This window comes from Mustela putorius, unplaced genomic scaffold (genome assembly GCF_011764305.1).
Source record: "Mustela putorius furo isolate JIRA1106 unplaced genomic scaffold, ASM1176430v1.1 tig00003858_pilon_pilon_pilon, whole genome shotgun sequence".
Lineage (NCBI taxonomy): Eukaryota > Metazoa > Chordata > Mammalia > Carnivora > Mustelidae > Mustela > Mustela putorius.
Window position 1 is genome coordinate 30062280 of NW_025422010.1, and position 26586 is coordinate 30088865.

A 26586-nucleotide genomic window follows, 5' to 3' on the forward strand; every position below is an offset into this window, starting at 1 on the left:
ACTACCTTAATAGCTGTGTGACAGTAGTCACCAACCAAACCTTTCTAAGATTCCATTTCCTCTCCTAAAAATGGAGTTAATAGTACTTTCATTGCACTGTTATTACAGGAATTGGAAGTAACATAAGACAGGTAGAGTAGTGCTTGGTGTATTAAGCATAGCTTTTTATTCTGGGGTTTTGACATCTGGGCCTTGCTTACACTGGAGGGATGGTTCTTCTCAGGGCTAGCAGATTTCTACAGATAATAAACTCAAGTGTGCTTTTCATACGCAAACCACCAACCAGAACCCACACCCCATCACTTCCTGCACCGGGCTTTCACATCCAGGGCCACCATTCCCCTGCCCTAAGCAACCAGGGCCAGATGCCAAAAACTTAGGAACAAGCCAGAGAGTTTACCTATTACCTAGTTTATCACTTAAGCTATTCAAACTAGTCAATCCTAAGCCTGCTGACCCTGCCTCACCCAAACCATCCCACGGAAACCACAGAAAAGGCTCCCGCCCAACTTCCCCTCACCTGGTCTCCTGACTGAACCTGTGATTTTTGCCATATGACCATGTGGGACATGGCATGCCTCTTCCTCTTGCTCCTCTTGAGAACTATGAGTAACAAACTATCTTTTGAATGGCAATCCTCTCCTGATCTGTTGGCCTCACCATACATAATAATAAAACTCATATTTAAGACACTGGGCCCAGAACAGGTTCTCAATGCATGACAGACATGGTGCAAGGGAAAGGCAAAATTCCACATCACAAGGCATGGGTTATAGAATAGGCTTTATTGGGGAAACTTACCAGCTAGGCTGAGTAAAATGATCACTGGTCCTGTGATTCTTCCATCACCCCACAAAAGAGAATCCTGGGGAGGTGCTGCTGCTTCAGGGAAGAGCTCCTTCCACCTTCTCATAGTGTAAATATGAGAAAGCAGCCTTATCAGTGGGAGCCATAGGCGACTGCTTGGGACCAGAACTCTGTTTCTAAGTAATCCATGTTTACAGAGCTGTCTAGGGAACCCATTGTGGAGGGCTGGAAGCACTGAGCTTAAATATGGCCCTTCCCTCTGGGAGGTGAGAACCTGGCCCCAGCTAGCTCTTAACCCAAGCACCCCAAGAACCTCCAGGACACTTTTTGGACAAAACTGCTTCCGGCAGTATGGCTGTTATTTAATATACCTGCACCGTGCACCGTTCTCTTACTTAGTTGTAACAGAGAACTCTGAGCTTTTATTGTACAATCAAGCACAGTCTACCTGTTCACTTCCTCTTCACAGCACTTTATGGTCGAGGTTCTACTGTTTTACTGAACAGAAACAAAATTTCTCTCAGGTCCCATGGTGTGGAAGTGATGTAGTCTGGACTGCTCTCAAACAAATCGGTCTGACTCCACAGTCCACGCTCTTAGATATGTAGACTGCTGAACTGCCTTCCGCACCACACCAGTGGCCCTGTGGAGGAGGTCCTGCGTTTTCCCACACATTTCTCTAACAATATTTACAGAATGCCTACTTTGCGCAGGCCCTGCGCGAGGCACCGAGCAGAGAGTTGTAAGTCAGTCGGTGTCCTTGCCATTACACAATTTAAGATTTTCATAGGGAGGCAGACGCTAAACAGAAGGACACATAATTACATAACTTAGTCTTGGTAAGAACTATACAGGGGAAAGTGGAAAGTGGAAAGGGCCGTGAGGGTCGAACCTAGCTAGACTGAGGAAGTTAAGACGAACAGCTGAGACCTGACTCAAGAGCGAGTTCTGGCCGCGTTAAGTGGGAAGAAAGACTGCCTCAGTTCTTCTCCGACTGCGCGGCCTATGCCTGGGACACAGGAGGCGCCGGGTAAGTGCTTGGGAAGTCAAAGGAAGCTAGGGCGGTGGGTGAGCAGACAGACAGACAAATGCATGAAGAAATGAACCGACTGACGGACGGACGGGCGGACAGAAGCATCCAGGAGGGGTGGCCACCTGGTATCGCCACAGGCTCTGCCTGCGGCAGCAACGGCCGAGGCAAAGCGGCGGGGAGGGCTGAAGTCGGACCGGGGCGATCTGGGAAGCACGCGCGACCGCGCCGCCAGACCGCCTCACTCACCCTTCGCTCGGCAGGCTGCCGCACCGACCCCAGGGAGCGACAGAACAGCCTAGGGACGCGGGCGCCGGAAGTGCGGGCGGGCGCGCCCCTCTAGGAAGCCGGGAGGACTGCGGCTCTGTGGCAGGCGCCCGGCGCGGAGGCGTGGGAGGAGAGACGCGAAGCTGAGGGGAGTGTATCTCCAGTGGGACCTGGTGGGGACAGCCCCGATTCAAAATGGTTGACAGGCGACGGAAGGAGGACAAAAGAAATATATAGAGAGCACGCGCCTGGTGGAACTCCGAGGAGATAAAAATAGAACCCTGCCTCTGCAAATCTGGGGAAGAGGAGGACAAAACTGCGTTCGTACACCACAAACACGCTATCCCCAGTGGCAGTTCTAGAAGCTAACTAGAGGAGTGCGTGGAGGTTGAGGGGAAGGGCCCAGCCCAGGTTTGGCGAGGGGGCCAGGCGGAGGATCGACCTTGCCGTCGTGGACAAGGGCTTGAACACGTAGCGGGACAGTCAGAATAATTCGATCGAAGAAGGCGCTACTCAGGCTGAGTCTTACCAGACCACTGTTGACTTAGAGGAGTGGTCTGAGGGAGAGCGCAGCAGTGGGAAGTTCAGGACATTGGTCTGAACTGGCCCATCTTCGTGGGCTAGAACCTAGGCTGAGGGATGCGGTGGGTCAGGTTTGGAGAGTTTCAAAGGCCAGCCTCGGGAATTAGAAATGCTTTTAGTAATCAGTGCAGGCCATTTTCAGGTGACATGGCAGGAATGGTACTTCGGGGCACTATCTGACATACTGCGTGGATTGGATTGAAGGGCAAAACGGAGAAGAAAAAAAGACGTTTAGAAATGTGAACTTAGAATTTTAGTAATATCTGAAAGTATGACTGAAAATGGAGAAGGGGATGAGATCCAAAGGAAAACGTATGGAAAATAAACAGGAAATTATAAAATAGCTATGTTTGGGGGTGGGATGAGCAAGAACAGATAGTGAAGGACCCCAGGTCAGAACTAAAGTATAGCCTATAAGTTTTAACATTCTTCTTATGACCAGCTTATGCTAACTGAGAAACTGTGGCCAGCTGACCATAGATAAGGGAGTCAGCAAGCAGCATAACAGGATAACGAATAGTGAACATCTGTGTTTAACCCGGCTTTTTCTGGCTTCTGTATAATAATGCTTCTAATGCTTTGCTAAGAAATGAAAAATTGCTTAAACCCTCGTTCGCTGTGTAATCAAATAAAGTTATACTCTTCCCCTGTTAAGAATTTCCCCTATTACTAAGTAAAATTGATAAGGGTTGCCTCCCGTACCAAGGCCGGAGACATACGGTTCAGCACGTACGCTAGCTGGAGACGTGCGGTTCAGCACGTATACAGATAAAGGTTAGAAACGTGCAATTCAACACGTACCCTCTACTGTACACTACCTGAACGGTGACTGGCCAGAATGTATGGTTGGTTTTAAAGGATTGGCTACCTATGTGTAGGCCTTACTGTAATGCTTTGAAATTACTGGCTAGAAAAGTGAGGGCTCTGATGTAATGGACTGTAAAATTCTATATTAAGGGACTCCCGAAACAGATCGGGGCTCTCAGACACTGACCCATCCCTCGCGGATTTCATGGTCAAGTGTCCCTGGGAGTCCGAGCATGCCCGAATAAAATCCTCTTGCTTATTGCATCCAGTGGTCTGTGAGTATGTCCTTGGGTGCGGGTCCTCTAGGGTCTTTCAATAGAAAAGAGAGACTTCTAGAAGGAGGAAAGCCCAGATGGTTCAATCATAAAAGCCAACAGAGTGTTTCAGGAGAGAGAACAGGTGACCAGCAGTCGGGCAGAGAAGGGGAGGAGGACAGAGCTTTGGTGACGCTGGAATTAAGGGGAGGGATACAGGAAGGGCTCGAGAGATGTTATCTGTAGAATGTTACTTGCCCGGGGTAAGAAGTGTTAGGATCAGATACGGAAAACAGGTGGTAATTCCTTCTGAGAAATGCAATCGTGCAAGAAGGAAAAAGAAAGGACATTTGGTTGGACTAGGCAACAGGATTGAAAGGTGTTTGTTTTAAAAAAATACTAGGCACCTTGGGGCGCCTGGGTGGCTCAGTGGGTTAAGCCTCTGCCTTTGGCTGGGCTGGGGTCATGGTCCCAGGGTGTCGGGATTGAGCCCCACATCAGGCTCTCTGCTCAGCAGGGAGCCTGCTTCCTCCCTTCTCTCTCTCTGCCTGCCTCTCTGCCTACTTGCGGTCTGTCAATAAATAAAATCTTAAAAAAATAAATAAAATAAAAATACTAGGCACCTAATTATATTTGTAGGGAAAAAAAGGTAAAATGTGAGTAGGAAGAAAAATTGAAGATAGAAGAAAAGAGGAATACAGACCTGATGGGGAGAGAATGAGACAGGATAGGTAGATGGAGTCTCAGAAAATAAAATGAAGCGTTTTAATAAAAAATGGTGCATTTTGGTCTGTGTTTTGATGTTGTGAATACAGAAGAGCCAAATAGAATTGCTTAGTAATGCTGATTTTACAAGTAAATAAGTGCACATACTATTTTTTGAACATACTCATGTTACCAGCCCTCAGATGATGAAACAGAATATTATCCATCATCAGAAGTCTCCTTGTGCTCTCAAGTCACCACCCTCCTCTAGCCCTGAAAGATTGCCACTACATTGAACTTTGACATGATACAGTTGGTCTTGCCTCTTTCTGAATTGTATAGAAATGGAATTCGATATGTATTTTTTTAAAGTCTGGATGAATTCATCATTGTGAAATCTGTTCATACTGTTTTGTATAAATGTACACTGTATATATTTCATTTCTAATAATGTTACATGGTATGATTAAACCAATACTCATTCATTCTATTATTGTTAAACATTATTGAAAGAGATATTTATATCTCTATTTATATCTCTGACCACATTAATTTATTTTCAAATATTAGTAATTTATTTTTGAATATTAAACCAACTTACTAGGATAAATTCCATTGAGTTATAATATATAATTTTTTTACATATCAATGAAGTTAATTTTTTAAAATATTTTATTTATTTATTTGAGATAGAGAGTATCCACAAGCAACAGGGAGGGGCTAAGGGAGAGGAAGAAGCAGGCTCCTCACCAAGCAGGGAGCCTAACACAGAGCTCCATCCCAAGAAGCTGAGATCCTAACCTGAGCCAAAGGCAGGCACCTAACTGAGCCACCCAGGCACCCCTATATTAATGAAGTTAATTTGCTAATATTTCATTGAGGACTTTTGCATGTATATTGTTTTTTGTTTGTTTGTTTTGTTTTTAATATTTATTTATTTATTTGACAGAGAGAGATCACAACTAGGCAGAGAGGCAGGCAGAGAGAGGGGGAAAGCAGGCTCTCCACTAAGCAGGGAGCCCGATGCGGGGCTCGATCCCAGGACCCTGGAACCATGACCTGAGCTGAAGGCAGAGGCTTAACCCACTGAGCCACCGAGATGCCCCGCATCTATATTGTTAGAAATACTGGTCAGTAGCTGTCTTTTTCTGTGATGTCTTTGTCTGCCTTGGCATCAAATTAATTACTACTGGCCCTTCTGTTTTCTGGGAGAGATTGTGAAAGACTGGTATTCTTTTTTTTTTAAGACTGGTATTCTTTAACTGTTCAACAGAATTTACTAGTGAAAGCATCTGAGCCTGCAATTTTCTTTGTTAGAAAACTTTTCATTACTAATTCAACTTCTTTACTTTTCATACATTTATTCATATTTTCTATTTCTTTTTCAGTCACTTTTTTAAAAAAGATTTTATTTATTTATTTATTTATTTATTTGTCAGGGACAGAGAGAAAGCACAAGCAGGGGGAGAGGCAGGTAGAGGGAGAAGCAGGCTCCCCACTGAGCCAAGGAGCCCAAGGCAGGACTTGATCCCAGGACCCTGGATCATGACCTGAGCCGAAGACAGATGGCTAACTGACTGAGTTACCCAGGTGTCTGTCCATCAGTTACTTTTAGTAAATTTGTATTTTTCAAAGAATTTGTCCATGACGCTCATGGTGTGTAATATGTTGGCATGAAGTTATTCATAGTATTCCCTTATATTCTTTTAAATTATTATAGAGTTGGTAGTGATGTCCCCTCTTTCTCTGCATATTAAAGGTCTGTCAATTTTTGTTCATATTTTCAAAGAACAAAATTTTGGTTTCATTGATATTTCTTTATTGTTTTTCTGTTTTCCATTTCATTCATAACTACTCTAATCATTATTACTCCTTTCCTTCTGCTTTTTTGTTTTTAAGTTTGCTGCCCATTTTCAGGCTTCTTAAGGTGGAAACTTAGGTTACTGATAAGAGATTTTCTTTTCTAATTTAGGCATTTTAAAGCTATAAGTGTTCCCCTAAGCACTGCTTTGGTTGCATCTAATAAAATTGTTTATGTTGTGCTTCATTTTCTTTTTTTTTTAATTTATTTATTTTCAGAAAAACAGTATTCATTATTTTTTTTCACCACACCCCATTGTGTTTCATTTTCATTCAGTTTAAAATATTTTCTAATTTCCTTTGTGATTTCTTCTTTGAACCATGGGTTATTTCGATATGGGCTATTTAACTTCCAAATATTTGTAGAGTTCCCAAATTATTCTGTGGCTCAATATGTCCCCTGGGCCAATGGAAGCCCCATCAGTCCCTCTCAGCTGAGGTGGCCCTGGTCTCTCAGCCCTCAAGTGGACCAGCCTACTGGTCACCCCATTTCCTGCATGCAATTTCCCAGAAAGATTCCTTCATTTTGTTCTCTCTGTCCAGTTCAGTCCATACTGGCAGTGTTTCTGGTGATATAAGAGTCTCAAGAACCATGCTGGTGTCTGTGGATATCAAGGAGATCCACACAATTATATGCAGGGGTTCTTCTCAGATCCTTCCTGAATCACTGCACTTTATCACTGGTTTCCGTTGAGGTAGTTGGTTGGATCCATGAATTATACACCCAATCTATCCACCAAAATGTTGTCCAGCTCCATGGCCTTGTCTCCAGAGCAAGGATAGACTGAGAAATGATTCAGCCAAGTTTTTGCTACTTTACAAGTATCACCTTTTCTCCAGCTTTCAATAATGTTTTCTTCATTTCAGTCTGAGACCTCACCAATATATTTAATGCTCGTTAGTCCTGGCAACATTCTTTTCATGACAATATATGTATTCTCTAAGATGACAGAAAAGTTCTCTATTTTCCTCTTCACTTTCTTCCAAGCCCTTGCCAGAGTCACCTTTAACATCCATACCTTTACCAACAGTCTCTTCAAGGCAACCAGATATTTTCTGTCATGAGCCTGAAAACCCTTCCAAATTCTAGTCATTACTCAACTCCAAACCCACATCAGCATTTTTAGGTATTTGTTAAAGCAGCTCCTCACTTTTGGTACTACAGAGTGGCTTAATACAACAGAAATGTATTCGCTCACAGTTTGGAAGTTACAAATCCAAAAATCAAGATGCTGGCAGAACCATCCTCTGAAGACCCTGAAGTTCACACCTGTCTCTTAACTTCCAGTAATTGCTGGCAATCTTTGGTGATCTTTGCCTTGTAGATGCATCACTTTAATGACTACTTCCACATTCACATGGTGTCCTTTCCTCTCCCTGAGTCTCCTTTGTGTCTGAATTTACCTCTTCTTATAAAGACACCAGTTGTTGGGTTAGGGCCTACCTTAATCAAGTATGATCTCATCTTAACTTGATTATATCTGCAAAGATCCTATTTCCAAATAAAGTCACATTCATAGGTACCACAGGTTAGGACTTGAACATTATCTTTTGGGAGGAACACAATTCAACCCACAACAATGTGTTAAGTACAGACCAAGAGTTTAAATGACTGTGACTTGGTTTTGAAGTTGAAGACTTTTCAAACTGATGCCAATGACCTCACTGATTGAATATAAAAGAAATAATTTGATTTGAATTCAACTCTAAAGGTCTTGAAGAATTCTGGTGTTTGGAATATAAGCCTACTCATCTCTGTCAAAGTTAACCTTAGGAACTGATACTATTGGCCATTATTTTGCTTTCTGAATCTCAGTTTTTAGCACTTGTTCTTCTTCTTCTTTTTTTTTTTTTAAGATTTTATTTATTTATTTGAGAGAGAGAAACAGTGAGCAAGTGAGTGAGGGAGAGAACACAAGCAGGAGCGAGGGGCAGAGGGAGAGGCAGACTTCTTGCTGAGCAGATCCCAGGACTCCAGCATTATGATCTGAGCGGTAAGCAGCAGCTTAATAGACTGAGCCACCCAGGCGTCCCAGCATTTGTTCTATTTTTAAAAAGACACAGTCAACTGGACATGCATATTAATATTTCAAAGTTATTGTGTTGTCCATAATTTAGACATGCCATTCAAAATTAAACAGCAGCAGCCTACATATAAATTTTTATTTGATCAAAAGGAATGTTAAATTTTTCATTTGGCTTCACACTTTGGATTTATTTCCCTTTTTTACCTGGACCTGGGAATTGATTTTTTTTTTTAAAGATTTTATTTATTCATTTGAGAGAGAGACAGTGAGAGAGAGAGCATGAGCGAGGAGAAGGTCAGAGGAAGAAGCAGACTCCCCATGGAGCTGGGAGCCCGATGCGGGACTCGATCCCGGGACTCCGGGATCATGACCTGAGCCGAAGGCAGTCGTCCAACCAACTGAGCCACCCAGGCGTCCCTGGGAATTGATTTTTAGATTGAAGTTCATTCTTTGTGAAGTTTAACTATCAAGGGAAATTAATTTCTAATACAATATAATACATGATAAGCAATACAGGATAAGAAGTAGGTCTCTAAGTCCAACTTTGTGAGGAAGAGGTCTATAGTTTTTTGTTTTTTTCTTTAAGATTTTATTTACTTGAGAGAGAGAACATGAGGGGGGAGAGTGTCAGAGAGAGAAGCAGACTCCCTGCTGAGCAGGGAGTCAATGTGGGACTCGATCCTGGGACCCCAGGATCATGACCTGAACTGAAGGCAGTCGCTTAACCAGCTGAGCCACCCAGGTGCCCCTGTTTTTTGTTTGTTTTTTAAGATTTTATTTATTTATTTGACAAAGAGAGAGAGACTGCAAGTAGGCAGAGCGGCAGGCAGAGAGAGAGAGGGGGAAGCAGGCTCCCCGCTGAGCAGAGATCCTAATGCGGGGCTCAATCCCAGGACCCTGAGATCATGACCTGAGCCGAAGGAAGAGGCTTAACCCACTGAGCCACCCAGGTGCCCCAGAGATCTGTAGTTTTTATCATATTCTCAAAGTAGTTACATTACCCCCCAAAAGATGAAGAACCACTGCTGTAGAATCTATGTATAAATCAGACATTTGTTAGTTTGGCCTAGTTTCCCCCAAGAGGAAATGGAATAAGAAATGAAAATCAGGTAGAATATTGGCGGGTGACCTATCACTTTCATTCTGGAGAATCTCTTATCTTTTCCCATGCCCGTATTATCACTCCTGATCTCTCTGGAAACCTTTGAATTCCTTTACCTTACGGAGAGGAACACCTTCAGTGTCAGCTGGTGTGGACCACAGCTGGGTCTCCGGTTGTTCTGGCCGACTGATCAAACAGATGCCAAGCTGGCTTCTCAGCTTGGAGAATGCAACATCTTCGGTAAAACTCCACAAAGCCACAAATCTAGCACAATCTGAAAAAAAGTTTGATTTCCTTGGTTAAACACTCAGAAAATCCACAGTCACATCATCACTTCCAGGTAAAAAGTGAACAAAAGCCTCACCTTTGTACATAAGAATTAACCTCTGGTTACATTTCTCATTCTCTTTTACTCAACACCTGTTTAAAGTAGTATATCAGCTATGGCATTCTCATATACTGTTGGTGGGAATGCGAAATGGTTCAACCACTCTGACAAATAGTGTAGCAGTTTCTCAAAACGTTAAACATACAACTACCATGAAAGAGAAAAAAGTACATGTCCATATAAAGTCTTGGACAACAATGTTCATAGCAGCTTGATTTGTAATAGTAAAAAAACTGCAAATAACCCAAACTCCCATCAACTCGTGAGTGGTTAAACAAATTGTGATATATATAGCTAATGAAATATTATTCAGAAAAAAAAAAGGCAACGGACCGTTGATAGACAACCGTGATACAGATAAATCTCAAAATAATAATGCTCAGTGGGGGCGCCTAGGTGGCTCAGTGGGTTAAAGCCTCTGCCTTTGGCTCAAGTCATGATCCCAGGGTCCTGGGATGGAGCCCCGCATTGGGCTCTCTGCTCAGCAGGGAGTCTGCTTCCCCCCCACCCCCCGCCTGCTTGTGATCTCTGTCGAATAAATAAATAATAATTTAAAAATAATAATAAAAATAATGCCTAGTGAAAGAAGTCTGATGAAAAAAGACTGCATTCTGTATGATTCCATTTAAATAAGTCTCTAAAACATACAAACTAACTTCTAGTAACACAAAGCAGAACAGTGGTTGGGAGCTTTGGGAAGAGGGAGGAGATACAAAAGGTACAGAAAATTTCTGAACTTGTTGGATGCATTCATTATTTTGATTGTGGTGATGGTTTCACAATTATGTGCATATGCAAAACTTATCAAATTATATACTCTAATATTTGCTTATTATTGTATGTCTGTTATATCACAGTGAAGCTGTTTTGCCTTCTTTCTAACGTATCTTCACTTCATTCTTGGGAGGCTGGACCCACTCCATTCTTGATATTCCATACAAGGAATATCAGAGTCTCATTTATACATCTCTAAGATTTCATATATCAGAAGAGTGTCTTGGGCTGGGACACAAAGCTCTCTACTTCCACCTCAACCATCATTTCAGCCAGCCACCACTTTCTCAAACCTGTACCTCTCCCCAACATCTTATATGTCTCAATCCTTCTCCTTACTCACCCTGTACTTCCCAAGAAATATCCAAGGACACAACAATATTCTTTCCTACCCCAATGTGCACCCTGCTCCTCCAAATTTCAGATCCTTCTCACCCTGCAGGATCTTTTAGCCACAATGAGGATTGCACTGGCAAGCAAATTGTTTAGTTTCTATTTTGTTCATTTCTGATCTTGTCTTTATCAACGTCCTTCCTTCTACTGGTTTTGAGTTTTGTTTGTTCTTTTTCTAGCTCCTTCAGGTGTATTTTTTGGTTGGTTTATTTGTGATTTTTCTTGCTTCTTGAAGTAGGCTGGTATTTTATAAACCTCCCTCTTAGAACAGCTTTTGATGCATCCTAAAGATTTTGGGGCTGTTGTGTTTTCATTTTCATATGTCTCCATGGTTTTCTTTGTTTTTCTGTTTTTTTGTTTTTAATTTCCTCTTAAGCAAACTGTTTAAAAAAGACCCCTATGGCCTTCCGTGATGGCAAAGTACATCAAAATCCAGCTTCCCGGCAAGTCAGTAATTAATTCGTAGGGCAATGGTTCTCAAAGTGTGGTCCAGAGCCAACAGCAGCAGTACCTATGATCCTGAGTTCTAGGTTCACTCTAGGGGTGGGGCCCAGTAAAAATTTTTAATAAGGCTTCCGGGTGATTTGGAGGCACACCACTGTTCTAGGGGAAAAAACCAGAGACGACAGGAAGAAAGTTAGAATGGAAGCACACCAGCGAGTATGAATAGGAGGTGGCGTGGGGATTTTAAAACAGAGAGATATTAAGGAAGAACTCATTATGTAGTCAGAAAACCTACCCTGCCTCAGAGAGCTTTCCCGAAAGATGTTTCGACATTCACGTCAAGAACCGGCAGGTACGGCAGCAAGGGACCGGTCGCTGGCTGACCAGGTCGCTCGCTACAGCGGGACTGGATCAGCTACGCGGGTGTTCAGGGGTTAAATCTCTCTTCAACCCGCCCCAGCCTGCCGCCGACCCCTCGCGCCTGCGCCCGGGCGGGCGCCCCCCGCGCCATAGAGCTGAACAATCCTCCCAGTTTCCTAGAGTGGACGCGGCGATGGCGGTTTCGCAGCGCGTGGGGCTTGACAGGGACCTGAAGGACACGTCGAGGTATGGGTGATGTAAGGTCATGGGAGCCAGGGGACCTCGGGTGATCTCACCTCCTGGGCTGCCTTGCGGCACCGCCAGGAAACCCTGTGGGGTTTCTCGAGTCCGTAGAGAGTCCCCGGCCGCGCGGGTCGCCCCCAGGCGCTGCTCCTGGGGCGGTGGGTCCTCGGCCTAATGTGCTTTGGGTACCGGGGCAGCGCCTCCGCGGCCTTGGGTTCAACCGAATGAACACCGGAAACTTTGGGGACATGTGGAATCAGGAAGGGGGGTGCATCCTCGCAGACCCGCAGAGCGTGCGGGGGAAAAGCAGCCTGAATGTGCGAGCGCTGGGAAAAGGGAAGGAGGGAAAGGGATAACGATGGTGACCAGTAGTGCCGGGGCGGTATAGGAGAGGCAGCGAATAGAGCGTTAACCGCCGAAACAGAATTTTACAATATCCTCCCCTGCCTTCTCTTCCCAGTTACATTCTTATTTCAGGAGCCTTAATCGCCAGTTATGTTTGAAGGTCCCTAGTCTTGGAATGGAGACTGCACGTCCAAAATGGTTTATGTCCGAGCCTCATCACGAGGGAGGAAGCCTAATAAATTCTCGGAGAAAACCACTTGGAAATTAAATGAGATTTTGTTTTCTCCTTCACTTCTCTTATATCTAGAGGATGTTTCTCCGAAATTATATCTCCGGTCTCCACGATGATTGCCTTCCAAGCCCAGTGGTACCCCGTTGCCTCCAGGTTTCAGACTCCTATGCGGACAAGAAAAGCTTACTGAGGAAATGGTAATTCTCCAGTTGCTCCCCGAGGTGCCAAGCGTCCAGTTACAGCCCATGGAGATCCACTTCAATTATGAGTCTCAAGAACACCACCTTCTGTCAGGTGAGAAGCAGTGCATTCTACCTTTCTTAGGCGGTTCAGGTGGTGGGGAGGGTTGTTAATGGTGCGGTGTTAGTGTCTTCCAGGCTATCGGTATTCTTCGTTCCCTATCCCTCACTATATTAGGCGGTATCATGTCTTGAGTGCTACAAGCCCAGTCACATAGCTTTATTGTGAATTCTGGCAGAGTCAGATTCTCATGGAGTTCCCTCCTCTCCTTAAGTTCCCAGTTGCCCATTTTCCCCCTTATAATCACTTTCTCACCGGTCTGTCAGTGTTTGATATTTTCCCTTTAAAATCTTTTCAAGTCATCTTTTTCAAGTACGGATTGGGCTAATTAAAAGTTTGGTTGGAGGGGCACCTGGGTGGCTCAGTGGGTTAAAGCCTCTGCCTTCGGCTCAGGTCGTGATCCCAGGGTCCTGGGATCGAGCCCCACATCGGGCTCTCTGCTCGGCAGGGAGCCTGCTTCTACCTCTCTCTCTGCCTGCCTCTCTGCCTACTTGTGATCTCTGTCTGTCAAATAAATAAATAAAATCTTTAAAAAAAAAAAAAAAAGTTTGGTTGGAGTCTGACACCCTGGATTCAAATACTAGCTTTGTCATGTACTAGCTTCAGTAAATTACTTGCGTTTTTTTTCTTTCTTCTTTTTTTTTTTTTTTTTTGAAACGATTCTGCTTTCTGCTTCCTCATTTTATAAGTATTTAGTAACTCATACCTTGGAGGTTATTTTGAGGGTTGTGTCTATTGCTCCATAATAAAGGACTCCAAAATTTAGTGACCTTAAACATCAGACATTTTTAAACCATGCTATTTTCTTATGGTTCTGTAGGTCCTCAACTTGGGCTGGTTTCAGCCGGCAGTTTTTTCTCCTGGTTTCGTCTGGGATCACTTGTGCAGTCATCTAGTGGCTCAACTAGGGCCAGGGTCTGAGTATCAGCCATATATGTCTGGCTGTTGGTGCTGGTCATGGCTGGAGTCACCCACCTGCAGCTGTCCAGCCCACTCTTTCTCACGGGGCAGCCAGTTTTCCATACGGAGAGAGGGAAAGCCTTGGGATGCATAAGCACTTTTCTAACTTATGTTTGTGTTATATTGACGTTCCAGAGTCATTGTGGAAAAGAACTACACAAGGATGTAGTTATTTGGAGATAGGGTTTGTTGGGATCCCTTACTACTATAACAAACACCACAAGCACTAATAATATTACATTATATAAAGTTCTGCACACAGACCAGACTGTTAGTAAATTCTTTATAAGTGATAGGCACTGTTATTTTTAGTTAGATAATTTTAATCCCATTCTTTTTTTTTTTTAAGATTTTATTTATCAGTTTGACAGACAGAGATCACAAGTAAGGAGACAGGCAGGCAGAGAGAGAGGAAGGGAAGCAGGCTCCCTGCTGAGCAGAGAGCCCAATTTGGGGCTCGATCCCAGGACCCTGAGATCATGACCTGAGCTGAAGGCAGAGGCTTTAACCCACTGAGCCACCCAGGCTCCTCTTTAATCCCATTCTTATTCAGGTGTTCTGCAGGGTCTCATTTTCACATCATATTTTGCTATTTTCTGATTTTGGTCCTCTCATTTTGCTTGTGAAATTTTACTGTCTTTTTTTTTTTTTTATACTCCAGATCTTCTGCCTCTTTATAGTTTTGAGTATTTTTATTTTGTTTTGTTTCTCTCTTCTATATTTAGAACTTGTCTTTCCTTAAGAATCTATTGTAAGGCATCTAGCTCTCATTTTTCATGAGAATTACTACAGAATTGGGTCTCCTTCTTGCAGTTTTATATAAATTTACATATTGCATGTGTTTGTGTCTCTTAGAGTGTGTGTGAAAGAACATTTTTTTACTATAGAATAATATAATTATACTAAAGTACATTTATAAAATACAGAAAGACACAAAGCAGGGAATTTAAATAACATACAGCTCCACCATCTAAAGATAGTCACTGGAATGCCTGGGGGGCTCAGTTGGCTAAGCAACTACGTTTGGCTCAGGTCATGACCCTAGAGTCCCGGGATCAAGTCCCACATTGGGCTCCTTGTGCTCAGCGGGGAGCTTGCTTCTCTCTCTGCCTCTGCCTGCTTGTGCTTGCTCTCTCTCTGTCTCTGACAAATAAATAAATAAAATCTTCAAAAAAATAGGGGTGCCTGGGTGGCTCAGTGGGTTAAAGCCTCTGCCTTCGGCTCAGGTCATGGTCCCAGGGTCCTGGGATCAAGCCCCGCATCGGACTCTCTGCTCAGCGGGGAGCCTGCTTCCTCTTCTCTCTCTCTCTGCCTGCCTCTCTGCTTACTTGTAATCTCTGCCTGTTAAATAAATAAATAATCTTTAAAAATAAAAAAGATAGTCACTACTAACAATGTGTCCTTCTAATAAGTAATCACCTATTCAACAAATATTTATTGTTGATAAATGTTTATTAGTTAATCAGAATATAGCTTATTAATTATTGCTGACCATATAATATGGTTAGTTATTGAGGGGCTACTCTTATACTGTTCTAAGTGCTGGGCATATAGCAGTGAACTGAACAGAAAAGCCTTTGCCCTCAAGGAGCTTACAGTCTGGTGGGGGAAATAGGAAATAAATAAATATATGGTAGAACATCAGATAGTGGTAATGGTTACAAAGAAAATAAACCAGGATATATCAGTCAGGATTCTAGCAGGAAACAGATGGTTCATTCAAATTGGTAATTCAACATTTCATGAAGAAGATGGGCAGGATTACAGAAATTAATAAGGGTTAGAGTACAGCTTTGGGACCAAAAAAATAAGCAGTTACTACCCTTAGGCCTAGTGTTACAAAGGGAGAGACTGATTACCAGATCCTGGAGAGTATAGCTGTAGGGTAGAACTCCCCAGTAGGAGCAATAGCCTTTGCTAAAAGAAGCACAATCACTTGCAACTCCTGGCCCAGCAAGAAGGGAGTCAGGATGTAGAGTGAAGAACTCATCCTGGTTTCCCCTGGGGTTTAGCACTGAAAGTCCTATATCCCAAGATCCCCATCTGTTTTGGACAAACCAGGATAGTTGGTCATTCTACAGTTCTCCTCCTACTTTGGGCCAAATCTAATTGCAAGCCAGAGGACACAGAATCCCAAGTGCTGCAGTCCATAAATTAGTATCAGCCTCTTGGAGCACAGAGAAACATGAACAGTAGACCTAGAGGGGCAAAAGGAGAATATCCCATTACAGTCCATCCCTTTTAACCTATAATGTTTACTTTTGTCCTTTTTTTGGTTTATCATGTTCCTAACACAGAGAAAAACAGTCTCTTAAGCTTCTGCTTCACAGGTTGACTTGTAATTAAATTATACCCCCCCCCACCAAAACGTGAAACTTCACTGCCATTGATGCTCCTCATATTAGGTAGTGAGGTAAAGGGGGTGAAGACATAATTAACTTAAAATCACTGCTGCAGGTTTTACTATTCATAAAGCTAAAACTGATAATCATAACTTTTTTTTCATCACTCATTCTACGTTGTCTCTACCCTCTGTCAGGATCTCAGTGGCAGACTTCTTTACCTAGTTTAATAACATAAACCTTTCTTCCTGGATGATCTGAGTCTTTGATGATCTTGTCTCTTCCATGTTATTTCAGTGTACCATTGATTGGGCCTTTAGACAGGAGAGAACTAGGAAGCACCCGCATTGAATTACCTGATTTCCACGCCTTTTTTTCCTTGCCCTTGTTATGTAGCAGCAGCCAACCCCCAGTATCAATTGGTATCAGTCATCCCAGCCAGCAGAGCAACCCTTTCTCTTGCCAGTTGGTTCAGCAGCATGAGGAACCCAAATGGCCAGGAGACAGTCTCAGCTTCAGATTTAACAAAATCATGACTTTGTTCCATGGTAGACATATTTCTTCTTTGAGAACCAGAACCCCAAACTCACCAAGTCCAAGATTATGGGGATAGGAATTAAAAATTATATGGGGGCACCTGGGTGGCTCATTTAGTTGATTGTCCGACTCTTAATTTCATTTCAGGTTGTAATCTTAGGGTCATGGGGTTAAGCCTCACATCAGGTTCCCTGCTCAGTGGGGAGTCTGCTTATTTCCCTCTCTGTCTGCCCCCACCCACATGTGCATGCACACTCATGTGCTCTCTCAAATAAATCTTTAAGAATATAAATATAATACAATCCATGATATGAATGGATTATTAGTTATATAGTGAAAGGAGACATTTTACTACTCCTCTACCCTTGGCTCCTATGCGCAGGTACTCTGGCCATAGATAAGACAACACTGTTTATTCTCCTCTGGTTTAAGGCACATATTGCATCCTGTAGGACAGCACCCCAAGATTAGGGTGTTGTTGCCTAGCCTGGTACCGTAACTGAGCCTTCAGTAAATCATTCCACTATTATTGGAATCCACTTACTTCTGGATGATGGGCCGTGTGGTAAGACCCGTGAATTACATGTGTGTGAGCTTATTGCTGTACTTTTTTCCCTGTAAAACTACTCCTCTGGAGGTATTATTGTATAGAATCCCATGGTAATAAATAAAGCATTCTCTTAGGTCAGTGCACATTTGTATTTGGACTATATATTTAGTCCTTTGAAAACAAATTTTTGCCCTCTTCATGATAGAAGGAGCCACGACTGATGAATCTGCCCCCTAGTTGTGGGCTCGTTCCTCTCCGGAGAATTGTACCATGTTAGGGGCTCAGGGTTGGTCCCAGCAGTTGGCTGCCTGGCTATATAGCTGTGATAATAGGCATATCAGCCTTGTAAGTAGACACCCATATTGTTGAGCCCACACATAGCTTCCATGACCACTTTGTACATGAATCCATTGGGCAAACATTAGTAAAAAAGCTGACTGATATTCACAACGTGGATCACCATGTCCATCTGATTGAGAGGCTTCTTTCAAGTGGATGCCCTTTGGTGAGTATTCACACAGAACACAAATACATTCATTCTTTGCCCATCGTAGGAGGTCTGTTATAATTTTCTTCTATAATCCTTATATCTGATCTTCCAGGCTTGTTCTTTTAGCTACCTAACTAACCAATAACCCATTAGTCATTATCCATGAATCAATACAGATGTGTATCTTAGGCTCTGTTGCCTTCCATGAAAGTGGACAGCCAGGTATATACCTGAAATTCTGTCTAATGGGAGGATTTGCCTTTACCAGTATGTTTCAGGTCACTTCAGAGTCAAGGTGTAAGTGAAAGATTCGTTTTCTGCTAGTGTCCACACACTGAGCAGACCCATCTATAACTCAGTTCTGTACATTTTCCTCCTCTGTTAACTGATAAGAGGGAACTCCCATTAGGCCATGAATATTGGCTAATAAGGAGGGGATTCGTGGAGCAATAAGGAAACCCACATCACTAGCTCATGGAATTTGTCTTCCATCCTTGCTTTTATAATGGAACGCTGGTCTGTATGTCTAGTTTTAGGATTTGGTGGGTCAACTGGGTAGCTCACATTGATCAGCTTGTAATAGTCATTTAGTGTTCTGTGGTGAAGCATTAAGTCTTATTAGTGCCCAAGAGCAGGCCAGCATCTGTTTTTCACTTAGAAAATTGATGGCAGAAGAGAATATGGCCTTACTCCGGTGTAGTTCTCTTCTGGAGGCTTGCAGAAGCCTTAATACAGCATCCCTGACTACTGCAGACATTTCTTACTATTGGTTATCTGGGTTAATAAAGTCATGTGATAGGACAGCTTACATTGCAACCTGGACCCATGCAAAGCCTTTTTTAAAATTTTGAGTCAGGGTACTAATATTGGTCGTTTCAGCACATTCGACTGTGATATCTGTTGTTTCAAAAATGCAGAGCTCTCCAAGTATTGTGTCTTTCTGAGGTGGTAACAGTTGGTTAGAGATATAAGGGAAGTGAGAAAACAAGCCACATGGCTATCTGAGAGAAGAGTGTTTTAGGCACAGGGACCAGCAAATGCCAGAGGCCCTTTAATGTAGCAGGAACAGTGTCAGTTTGGGGTAGACAGGAAACGGGAATGAAATGAGAGCAGAGAGAGAAAGGACGGGATGGAACCTTCTGAGCCATAGTAAGGACACAGAATTTATTCCCAGTGTAATAGGAAACCACTGGAACATTTTGTGCATGATAATAACATATAAAGATTACTCTGGAGATGCCTGGGTGGCTCAGTCAGTTAAACATCTGCCTTTTGGCTCGTGTCATGATTCCATGTTCCTGGGATGGAGTCCTGCATCAGGCTCCTTGCTCAGCCAGGAGCCTGCTTCTCCCTCTCCCTGCCACTCCCCCTGCTTGTGTGCCTTCTTGCTATCTTTCTCTCTCTCTGACAAATGAATAAATTAAAAAAAAATTAAAGTATACTGTGTTATGGAGAGCAGGGGAAAGGTAAGTTAGAAGAAAAATGTTTTAAGAAGAGAGTAATCAATTATGTCAGATAAATACAGAAGAAGATTGAGAATTGACCATCAGATTTGTTAAGATAGAGCTTATTAGGGATTCTGATAAGTGCAGTTTTGATGGAGTTAAGGAGATAAAAGCCTGATTGCAGTGAGTTAAAAAAAGGATAGACTTAATATTGGTTAGCGTATAGAGCAGTGTGAACTCAAACTCAAAAATAAGACCTAGCAATTCTGGTCCTAAGTTTATGTAACCTGGAGAAACACTTGAATATATGCATAAAGATAAATGTACCAGCAGATTCATATGAGCATTGTTTGAAATAAAAAATATTACTGTCCATTGAAGGAGAATGGCTAAATAAATTGAGGTATATGTCACACTATGGTAGTGAACATAAGTAGACTGCAGTTACACGATTGAATATGGATGAATTTTCCAAACATAATGTTGAGCAAAAAAAAAAACCAAAAAAACAAATCATAGAATATATGTGATATAATTCCATAAATGTGTATAGTTCAAAAACATGCTTTATTTGTCTGCTAGGGCTCCCATAGCAAAGTATCACAAACTGTGTGGCTTAAACTGCAATTTATTTTCTCACAGTTCTGTGCCTTAACTTTTATCATCTGTGCTTTGCTTTCTTCTAGAAGTGTTATAGTTTTAGTTTTTATGTTTATGTTTATATTAAATTTCTAATTAATTTTTGTATATAGCATAAGAAAAGATGGTTAATTTATGTTACTGTTACAGCTGAAAAGATATAACAATATCTTTTGTTTGAAAAAGACTATCCTTTCACCATTGATTTTCTTAGCAACTTTGTTGACAATCAGTTTTACATAAATGTTTGGATCTATTTATGGACTCAGTCTTTTTCCATTAGGGGATATGCTTGTCCTTATGCAGTCCCATACTGCTTTGATTACTATAGCCTTATAATAAAGCTTGAAATCTGGTAGTGTAACTTCTTTAATTTTGTTCTTCTTTTCCAAAATTGTTTAGACTCTTCTGTGCCTTTCTACATAAAGTTTAGAATCAGTTTTTCAATTTCTATGAAAAAATACTGCTGAGCTTTGATTGGAGTTGCATTGAACCTATAGCAAAGTTTGGAAAGAAATCCACCATCTTAACAATATTAAATCTTCCTCTCCATAAGTGATGACATATATTTCTGTTTATTATGTCTTCTTTAACTTCTCTTAGCAGTGTTTTGTAGTGTTCATTATAAACATATACACGTATTTTGTTGAATTGTTTTTAAATATTTTATTTTTGGTATAATTAAAAATGTTTTTAATTTTAGGCTCTAATTTTTCATGGGTAGTATACTAAAATACAGTTGGGTTTTGTATGTTATTCTAATAAACTCATGTATGAATTCTAATAACTTTTTTTTTTTAAGATTTTATTTATTTATTTATTTATTTGACAGACCACGATCACAAGTAGGCAGAGGCAGGCAGAGAGAGTGGGGAAAGCAGGCCCCCCACTGAGCAGAGAGCCCTATGTGGGGCTCAATCCCAGGGCCCCAGGATCATGACCTGAGCTGAAGGCAGAGGCTTTAACCCACTGAGCCACCCAGGTGCCCCTCTAATAACTTTTTTGAGATACTTTCGAATTTTCTTTTTTTTTTTTTTAAATATTTTATTTATTTGACAGAGAGAGATCACAAGTAGGCAGAGAGGCAGGCAGAAAGGGAGGAGGAAGCAGGCTCCCTGCTGAGCAGAGAGAGGATGCGGGACTTGATCCCAGGACCCTGAATCAGGACCTGAGCCGAAGGCAGCGGCCTAACCCACTGAGCCACCCAGGCGCCCCTAGAATTTTCTACATACATGATTGTATAGTCTACAAGTGAAGACAGTTTGACTTTTTTCTTGTTTGTATCTCTCATTTATTTTTCATGTCTTTTTTTTTTAAGATTTTATTTATTTATTTGACAGATAGAGATCACAAGTAGGCAAAGAGGCAGGCAGAGAGAGAGGGGGAAGCAGGCTCCCCGCTGAGCAGAGAGCCCGAAGCGGGGCTCGATCCCAGGACCCTGAGATCATGACCTGAGCCGAAGGCAGCGGCTTAACCCACTGAGCCACCCAGGCACCCCTATTTTTCATGTCTTGTTGCATTGGCTGGTAATACTAAACAGAGCTTGCCTTAACCCCCAATAGTAGCCTCTGATCAGGCTGGTTGGTGCTCTTCCCAGTGACAGCCAGGCTGCCACTGCTGCCTTCTCTCTCTCCTTCTCCGCTATCCCTCAAGAACTCTTTCATATTGCTTACCTTACTTATGTTAATAAGTTGCTTGTGTATTAGTTTTAATTTAATCAAAACTTTCATAATTACTCTGACTAGGTTTCAATATTCCCAGATCTCCTGTGACAAACATATGCAGGACATATCTGGTAAACCATTTCAATACATGGTTCTTATGATCCATTACTTATTGATTCTTCCTAATTGCTCTTTCAGAGGATAATTTTCAGTGTTTTAGAGCACTCTCATATTGTGATATACAGTATGAAGAATACATTCCATTTGGATTTTTTATTGTTCTAGGTGGTGAGACTAAGACCAAGATTGGAGAGGTGACTTCAGAGGAGGAAATTACAACAAAAATTGAACCATTGCCTGAGGAGTCTGGCAGCCCCAGAGATGATGTCCTCCAGGATTCTGAATGCAGAGGATTTTGTGAATTTGGGGATAAATTAAATGAGAAGGATCAAAATTTCTTTAAAAGAAGACAGCATAACTGTGATGAATGTGGGCAAAGCTTTGCTTGGAGTACAGGCCTTATTAGGCATCGAAGAACCCATTGGGAGAAACCCTATGAATGTGATAAGTGTGGAAAGGCTTTTAGTGTGAGCTCAGCTCTGGTTCTGCATCAGAGAATTCATACTGGAGAGAAACCCTATCCTTGTACTTGGTGCATTAAAAGTTTCAGTCGGAGCTCAGACCTTATTAAACATCAAAGAGTCCACACTGGTGAAAAACCTTATAAATGTGATGAATGTGGGAAAGCCTTCAGTCAGAGTTCTGATCTCATCATCCATCAGAGAATCCATACAGGAGAAAAACCCTATCAGTGCAGTCACTGTAGTAAAAGTTTTAGCCAGCGCTCAGATCTGGTTAAGCATCAGAGAATCCATACTGGAGAGAAGCCTTATACATGTAACCAGTGTAACAAACATTTTAGTCAGAGTTCTGATGTTATAAAACATCAAAGAATCCACACTGGGGAGAAACCATATAAATGTGATGTGTGTGGAAAAGCCTTCAGTCAGAGCTCAGATCTTATTCTGCATCAGAGAATTCACACTGGGGAGAAACCATATCCATGTAATCAGTGTAACAAAAGTTTCAGTCAAAACTCAGATCTTATTAAACATCGAAGGATCCACACTGGAGAGAAACCCTATAAATGTAATGAATGTGGTAAAGCTTTTAATCAGAGCTCAGTACTTATTCTGCATCAGAGAATTCACACTGGAGAGAAACCCTATCCATGTAATCAGTGTAGCAAAACCTTCAGTAGACTTTCAGATCTCATGAATCATCAGAGAATTCACACTGGAGAGAAACCTTACCCATGTAGCCAGTGCAGCAAAATGTTTAGTCGAAGATCAGACCTTGTTAAACATCATAGAATTCATACAGGGGAGAAGCCCTATGAATGCGATGAGTGTGGGAAAACCTTTAGTCAGAGCTCAAATCTTATTCTCCATCAGAGAATCCACACTGGAGAGAAACCCTATCCATGCAGTGATTGTACTAAAAGTTTTAGTCGTCGTTCAGACCTCGTTAAACATCAAAGAATACACACTGGAGAGAAGCCGTATGCATGTAACCAGTGCAATAAAAGTTTCAGTCAAAGCTCAGACCTCACCAAACATCAGAGAGTGCACTCTGGGGAAAAGCCCTATCATTGTGATCATTGTGAGAAAGCCTTCAGCCAGAGTTCTGACCTTATTCTTCATCAGAGAATTCACACTGGAGAAAAACCATACCCATGCACACAGTGCAGCAAAAGTTTCAGCCAGAACTCAGACCTTATCAAACACCAGAGAATCCACACTGGGGAAAAACCCTATCAATGTCCTGAGTGTGGAAAGGCTTTTAGTCAGTGCTCAGCTCTTATCCTACATCAGAGGATCCACACTGGAGAAAAACCATATTCATGTGATCAGTGTGGTAAAAACTTTAGTCGGCGCTCTGATCTCATTAACCATCAAAGAATCCACGCTGGTGAAAAGCCATGTAAATGTGATGCATGTGGGAAAGCCTTCGGCACATGCTCTGAGCTTACTGAACACCAGGGAATCCACACTGGGGAGAGACCCCACATGTGTGTCCAGTGCAACAGAAATTTTAGCCAGCTCTCTGAGCTTATTAATCATGAGACAGTCCATTCTGAGGAAGACAGGCTAAGTGTGATAAATGTGGGAAAACCTTCAGAGTATTCACAGATTTTATTTCATACCAGAGACACTATACCAGAAAAAAATGTTAGGAATGCTATTGATTATGAAAATGGTTTTAATCAGTGCTCAACTCTTGTGCTACATTAAAAGGAAACACACTGGACAGAAAACACTAAGTTCTACAATGAAAGTTTAACTGAGAGCTCAGACATTACTAAACTTAAGAAAGATTCTGAGTTCCATGAGTAATTGAGAAAACCTTCAATATGAATAAATATTACTGAATGTCAGCAACAATGGAAAGATATTTCTGTCTGTTATAATGAAAAAACAAAACAAGCCTCTGGTCTTTTATTCAAATATAATCTACAAGGGGAGAGTTTTATCATTATAAGAAATGAATAACAATATTAATGCAGAACCTTATCAGATACTGTAAAGATCATTGTGATGGGGTGTGCAGTCAGCTCAGAAGGAAATGTATTAGTGTCATTATCTCAAACCTTGAGTGAGCCCTAATTATTACATATCAGAGAAGTTACATTAGAGAATGTGGGGAAAACTTAAACCCCTTCTACATCTTAATTAGCATTCACTCATAATCGGCATGCCACTTACCACCTGACAACAGAGAGTCCTACCTTATGCTCACATTACTTAATCTGTCTTAAATTCCCCGTGTGTGAACATGCAATGATATTCTGGTATTAAACTTGTTAACTACATAATTCCAGTGCCCTATTTTCTCAGAAAAATTTTTTTCTTTGCCCTAGTTTCGGTTTTCCTAAAGAGTAGGAATTTTCAGGTTCCTGCAATAGGGACAGAAAATATGGACTTATTTTGCTTTCAGTAATGCAGCCCATAGACCAGTGGTTTGAAATCATTTCTTCCATATTACCATTTAATCACAGTTTCTTAAATATGAGACAATTTTTTAAAATTCCATATGTCAGAGTCTAGCACTATGTCATATATAGATAAACAAAAATGAGAGCTGAAGTAGTGCCCACATGACTAATTTGTATACCATATTCTGTCTAAAAATAAAGATGTTGATTTTTTTCAAGTGGCAACATTTATCAGACTGGTTTTGATTTCTGATATACATATGGTAATAGGCTACTATATGCAAAGTTTTTAACTGAAAAATAGAAACTTATTTAAGAATAAAAATTTAAAATTGTTTTTCTAGTATTAACCATTTGTTAAGATTCCACTGCTATACGCTGAATATTCCCTATAATCATCCAGTTACTATATCACTTTAATAGTTATTGTTATCTACATTGTGCAAGGCATTTTTTTAAGGTTTTGTGGTATACACAGAGAATATACAAAGCATATGTGATAAAGTCTGATGTATAAAGAAAACACATGGCTCAATACAATCGTAGAGGTAGATAAGATGCTTATAAGAGGAAGTAGGGTTCAATTCTAGTTGGAAAGAAAGTTTGGGGAGCTCCAGAGATTTGAGTTTTGAAGGATGGGATTAGAGGCATAGAGTCAGGAAGGGAGTAGTCAACAAAGTCACAGAAGCAAGAGGGTGTAAGAAATGATGTGGAGTATGTGCTTAGTCATTAATTCATTCAATACACATTCAGTGTCAGGCACTACTGAGTACTACTCAAGGGGATAGGAAGGGTTCCTGCCCTTACACTCAAGTGTTTTTGCAAATAATGACTAAAACATGTACTTAAGAGGGTAAGAATAAGGTGGAAGTCAAAATGAAGTACGAGAAAAGACTGCTAAGGAGTATGATGCTAAATGAGCAGGCACTTCAACTTTCTGGCATTTAGTATCACGTAAAATGGAAGAGTACTAGTTATAACAGGATTGAGTTTCATATTTCTGTATTTGTTCTCAAGATAGTGGAAAGCCATTGAGAATTTTGAACCAAGGAATGGTATGATCATCTTACTGCCTTGGGAAGAGTAAAATCAAATGGGGAAGGAGCAGAAAGAAAAACTTTTGAAGTCTGCAAATAAAAGCATGAGGGTCATAAGCAGAAGAGCTAAGAGGCATTAACATGACAGTAAGTTGAGAAGAGAATAGGAAAAGGTAATTAATTATCTTTATTCTTTGGGGGATTTAAAAAGTGAAGAAATAGGATGATGAAATTTGTATCAAGTTTACCCCTCTCTCCTGAGGATAAATTTTAAGAGCCAACTGCTTACTGCACATTTCTACCAACTACTTCCTATACACCCCCATGACATCTTCCTGAATTCCCTATCCTGGCTAAGCACCTTGCTGTACAGCCATCCTGCACCCTCCACTTTCCCAAGTTTTCTAAATCCACTTGCTCACTAGGTTTTAGAAACAAGTTACAAAAGTAACACTACATATATATAAATATGATTTTTAAAAGTCTGACAATAACAAGTGTTGAGAAGGAACATGGTAGATCAGTAGTTGTATTACATGAGTAATTATGTTACATATAAATGAACTTTGAGAAAAATTCTTGCATTTCTTATAGTTTATAGGGTACTTGCTCAAGCAAGACCCACTGTAAGAGCAAGGATCCAGGGAATTCAAAATTAAAGTATGGAAAAAGATACTCCGTTAAAACACTAACCAAAAGAAAGCTGTTAATCACTGTACCAATATTAGACAAGAAGTAGACCTTAAAACCGAAGGCTTACTATAGATAAAAGTGGACATTTTTATTGATAAAAGAGTCAGTTTAGGGCGCCTGGGTGGCTCAGTGGGTTAAGCCGCTGCCTTCGGCTCAGGACATGATCTCAGGGTCCTGGGATCGAGCCCCACATCGGGCTCTCTGCTCCGCAGGAAGCCTGCTTCCTCCCTCTCTCTCTCTGCCTGCTTCTCCGTCTACTTGTGATTTCTCTCTGTCAAATAAATAAAATCTTTAAAAAAAAAAAAAAGAGTCAG

The 26586-nt window shown here is 41.5% G+C and overlaps 2 protein-coding genes across 3 annotated transcripts in view; one reads left to right on the top strand and one right to left on the bottom strand.

The window, feature by feature from the left end:
• Nucleotides 1–26586, bottom strand: part of LOC101694477 — an 85438-nt gene that overhangs the window by 10091 nt on the left and 48761 nt on the right. The window contains exon 8 of the mRNA XM_045065770.1: nt 12097–12369. Within this exon, the coding sequence (XP_044921705.1) occupies nt 12097–12369 (273 nt within the window). The remainder of the gene's footprint in view (nt 1–12096; nt 12370–26586) is intronic.
• On the top strand, nt 1337–24791 carry LOC123386889 (zinc finger protein 271). 2 transcript variants are annotated; one of them, XM_045065515.1, is made up of 3 exons: nt 1337–1837; nt 12696–12914; nt 21833–24791. In XM_045065515.1, the coding sequence occupies exons 2-3, from the start codon at nt 12815–12817 to the stop codon at nt 23839–23841; spliced, it is 2109 nt and encodes a 702-aa protein (XP_044921450.1). In that variant the 5' UTR covers nt 1337–1837; nt 12696–12814; the 3' UTR covers nt 23842–24791. The 2 variants fall into 2 exon arrangements, with proteins under 2 accessions (XP_044921450.1, XP_004752361.1); XM_004752304.3 differs by lacking the exon at nt 1337–1837 and adding an exon at nt 11928–12046 and having other exon boundaries at nt 21833–24752.

What these genes read in the sequence shown, in the direction of transcription:
- LOC123386889 (XM_045065515.1), top strand. Translation starts at nt 12,815, where the DNA reads ATGGTAATTCTCCAGTTGCTCCCCGAGGTGCCAAGCGTCCAGTTACAG. An exon ending in AGAACACCACCTTCTGTCAG is followed by an intron (nt 12,915 to 21,832) that starts GTGAGAAGCAGT and finishes TTATTGTTCTAG; the next exon opens with GTGGTGAGACTAAGACCAAG.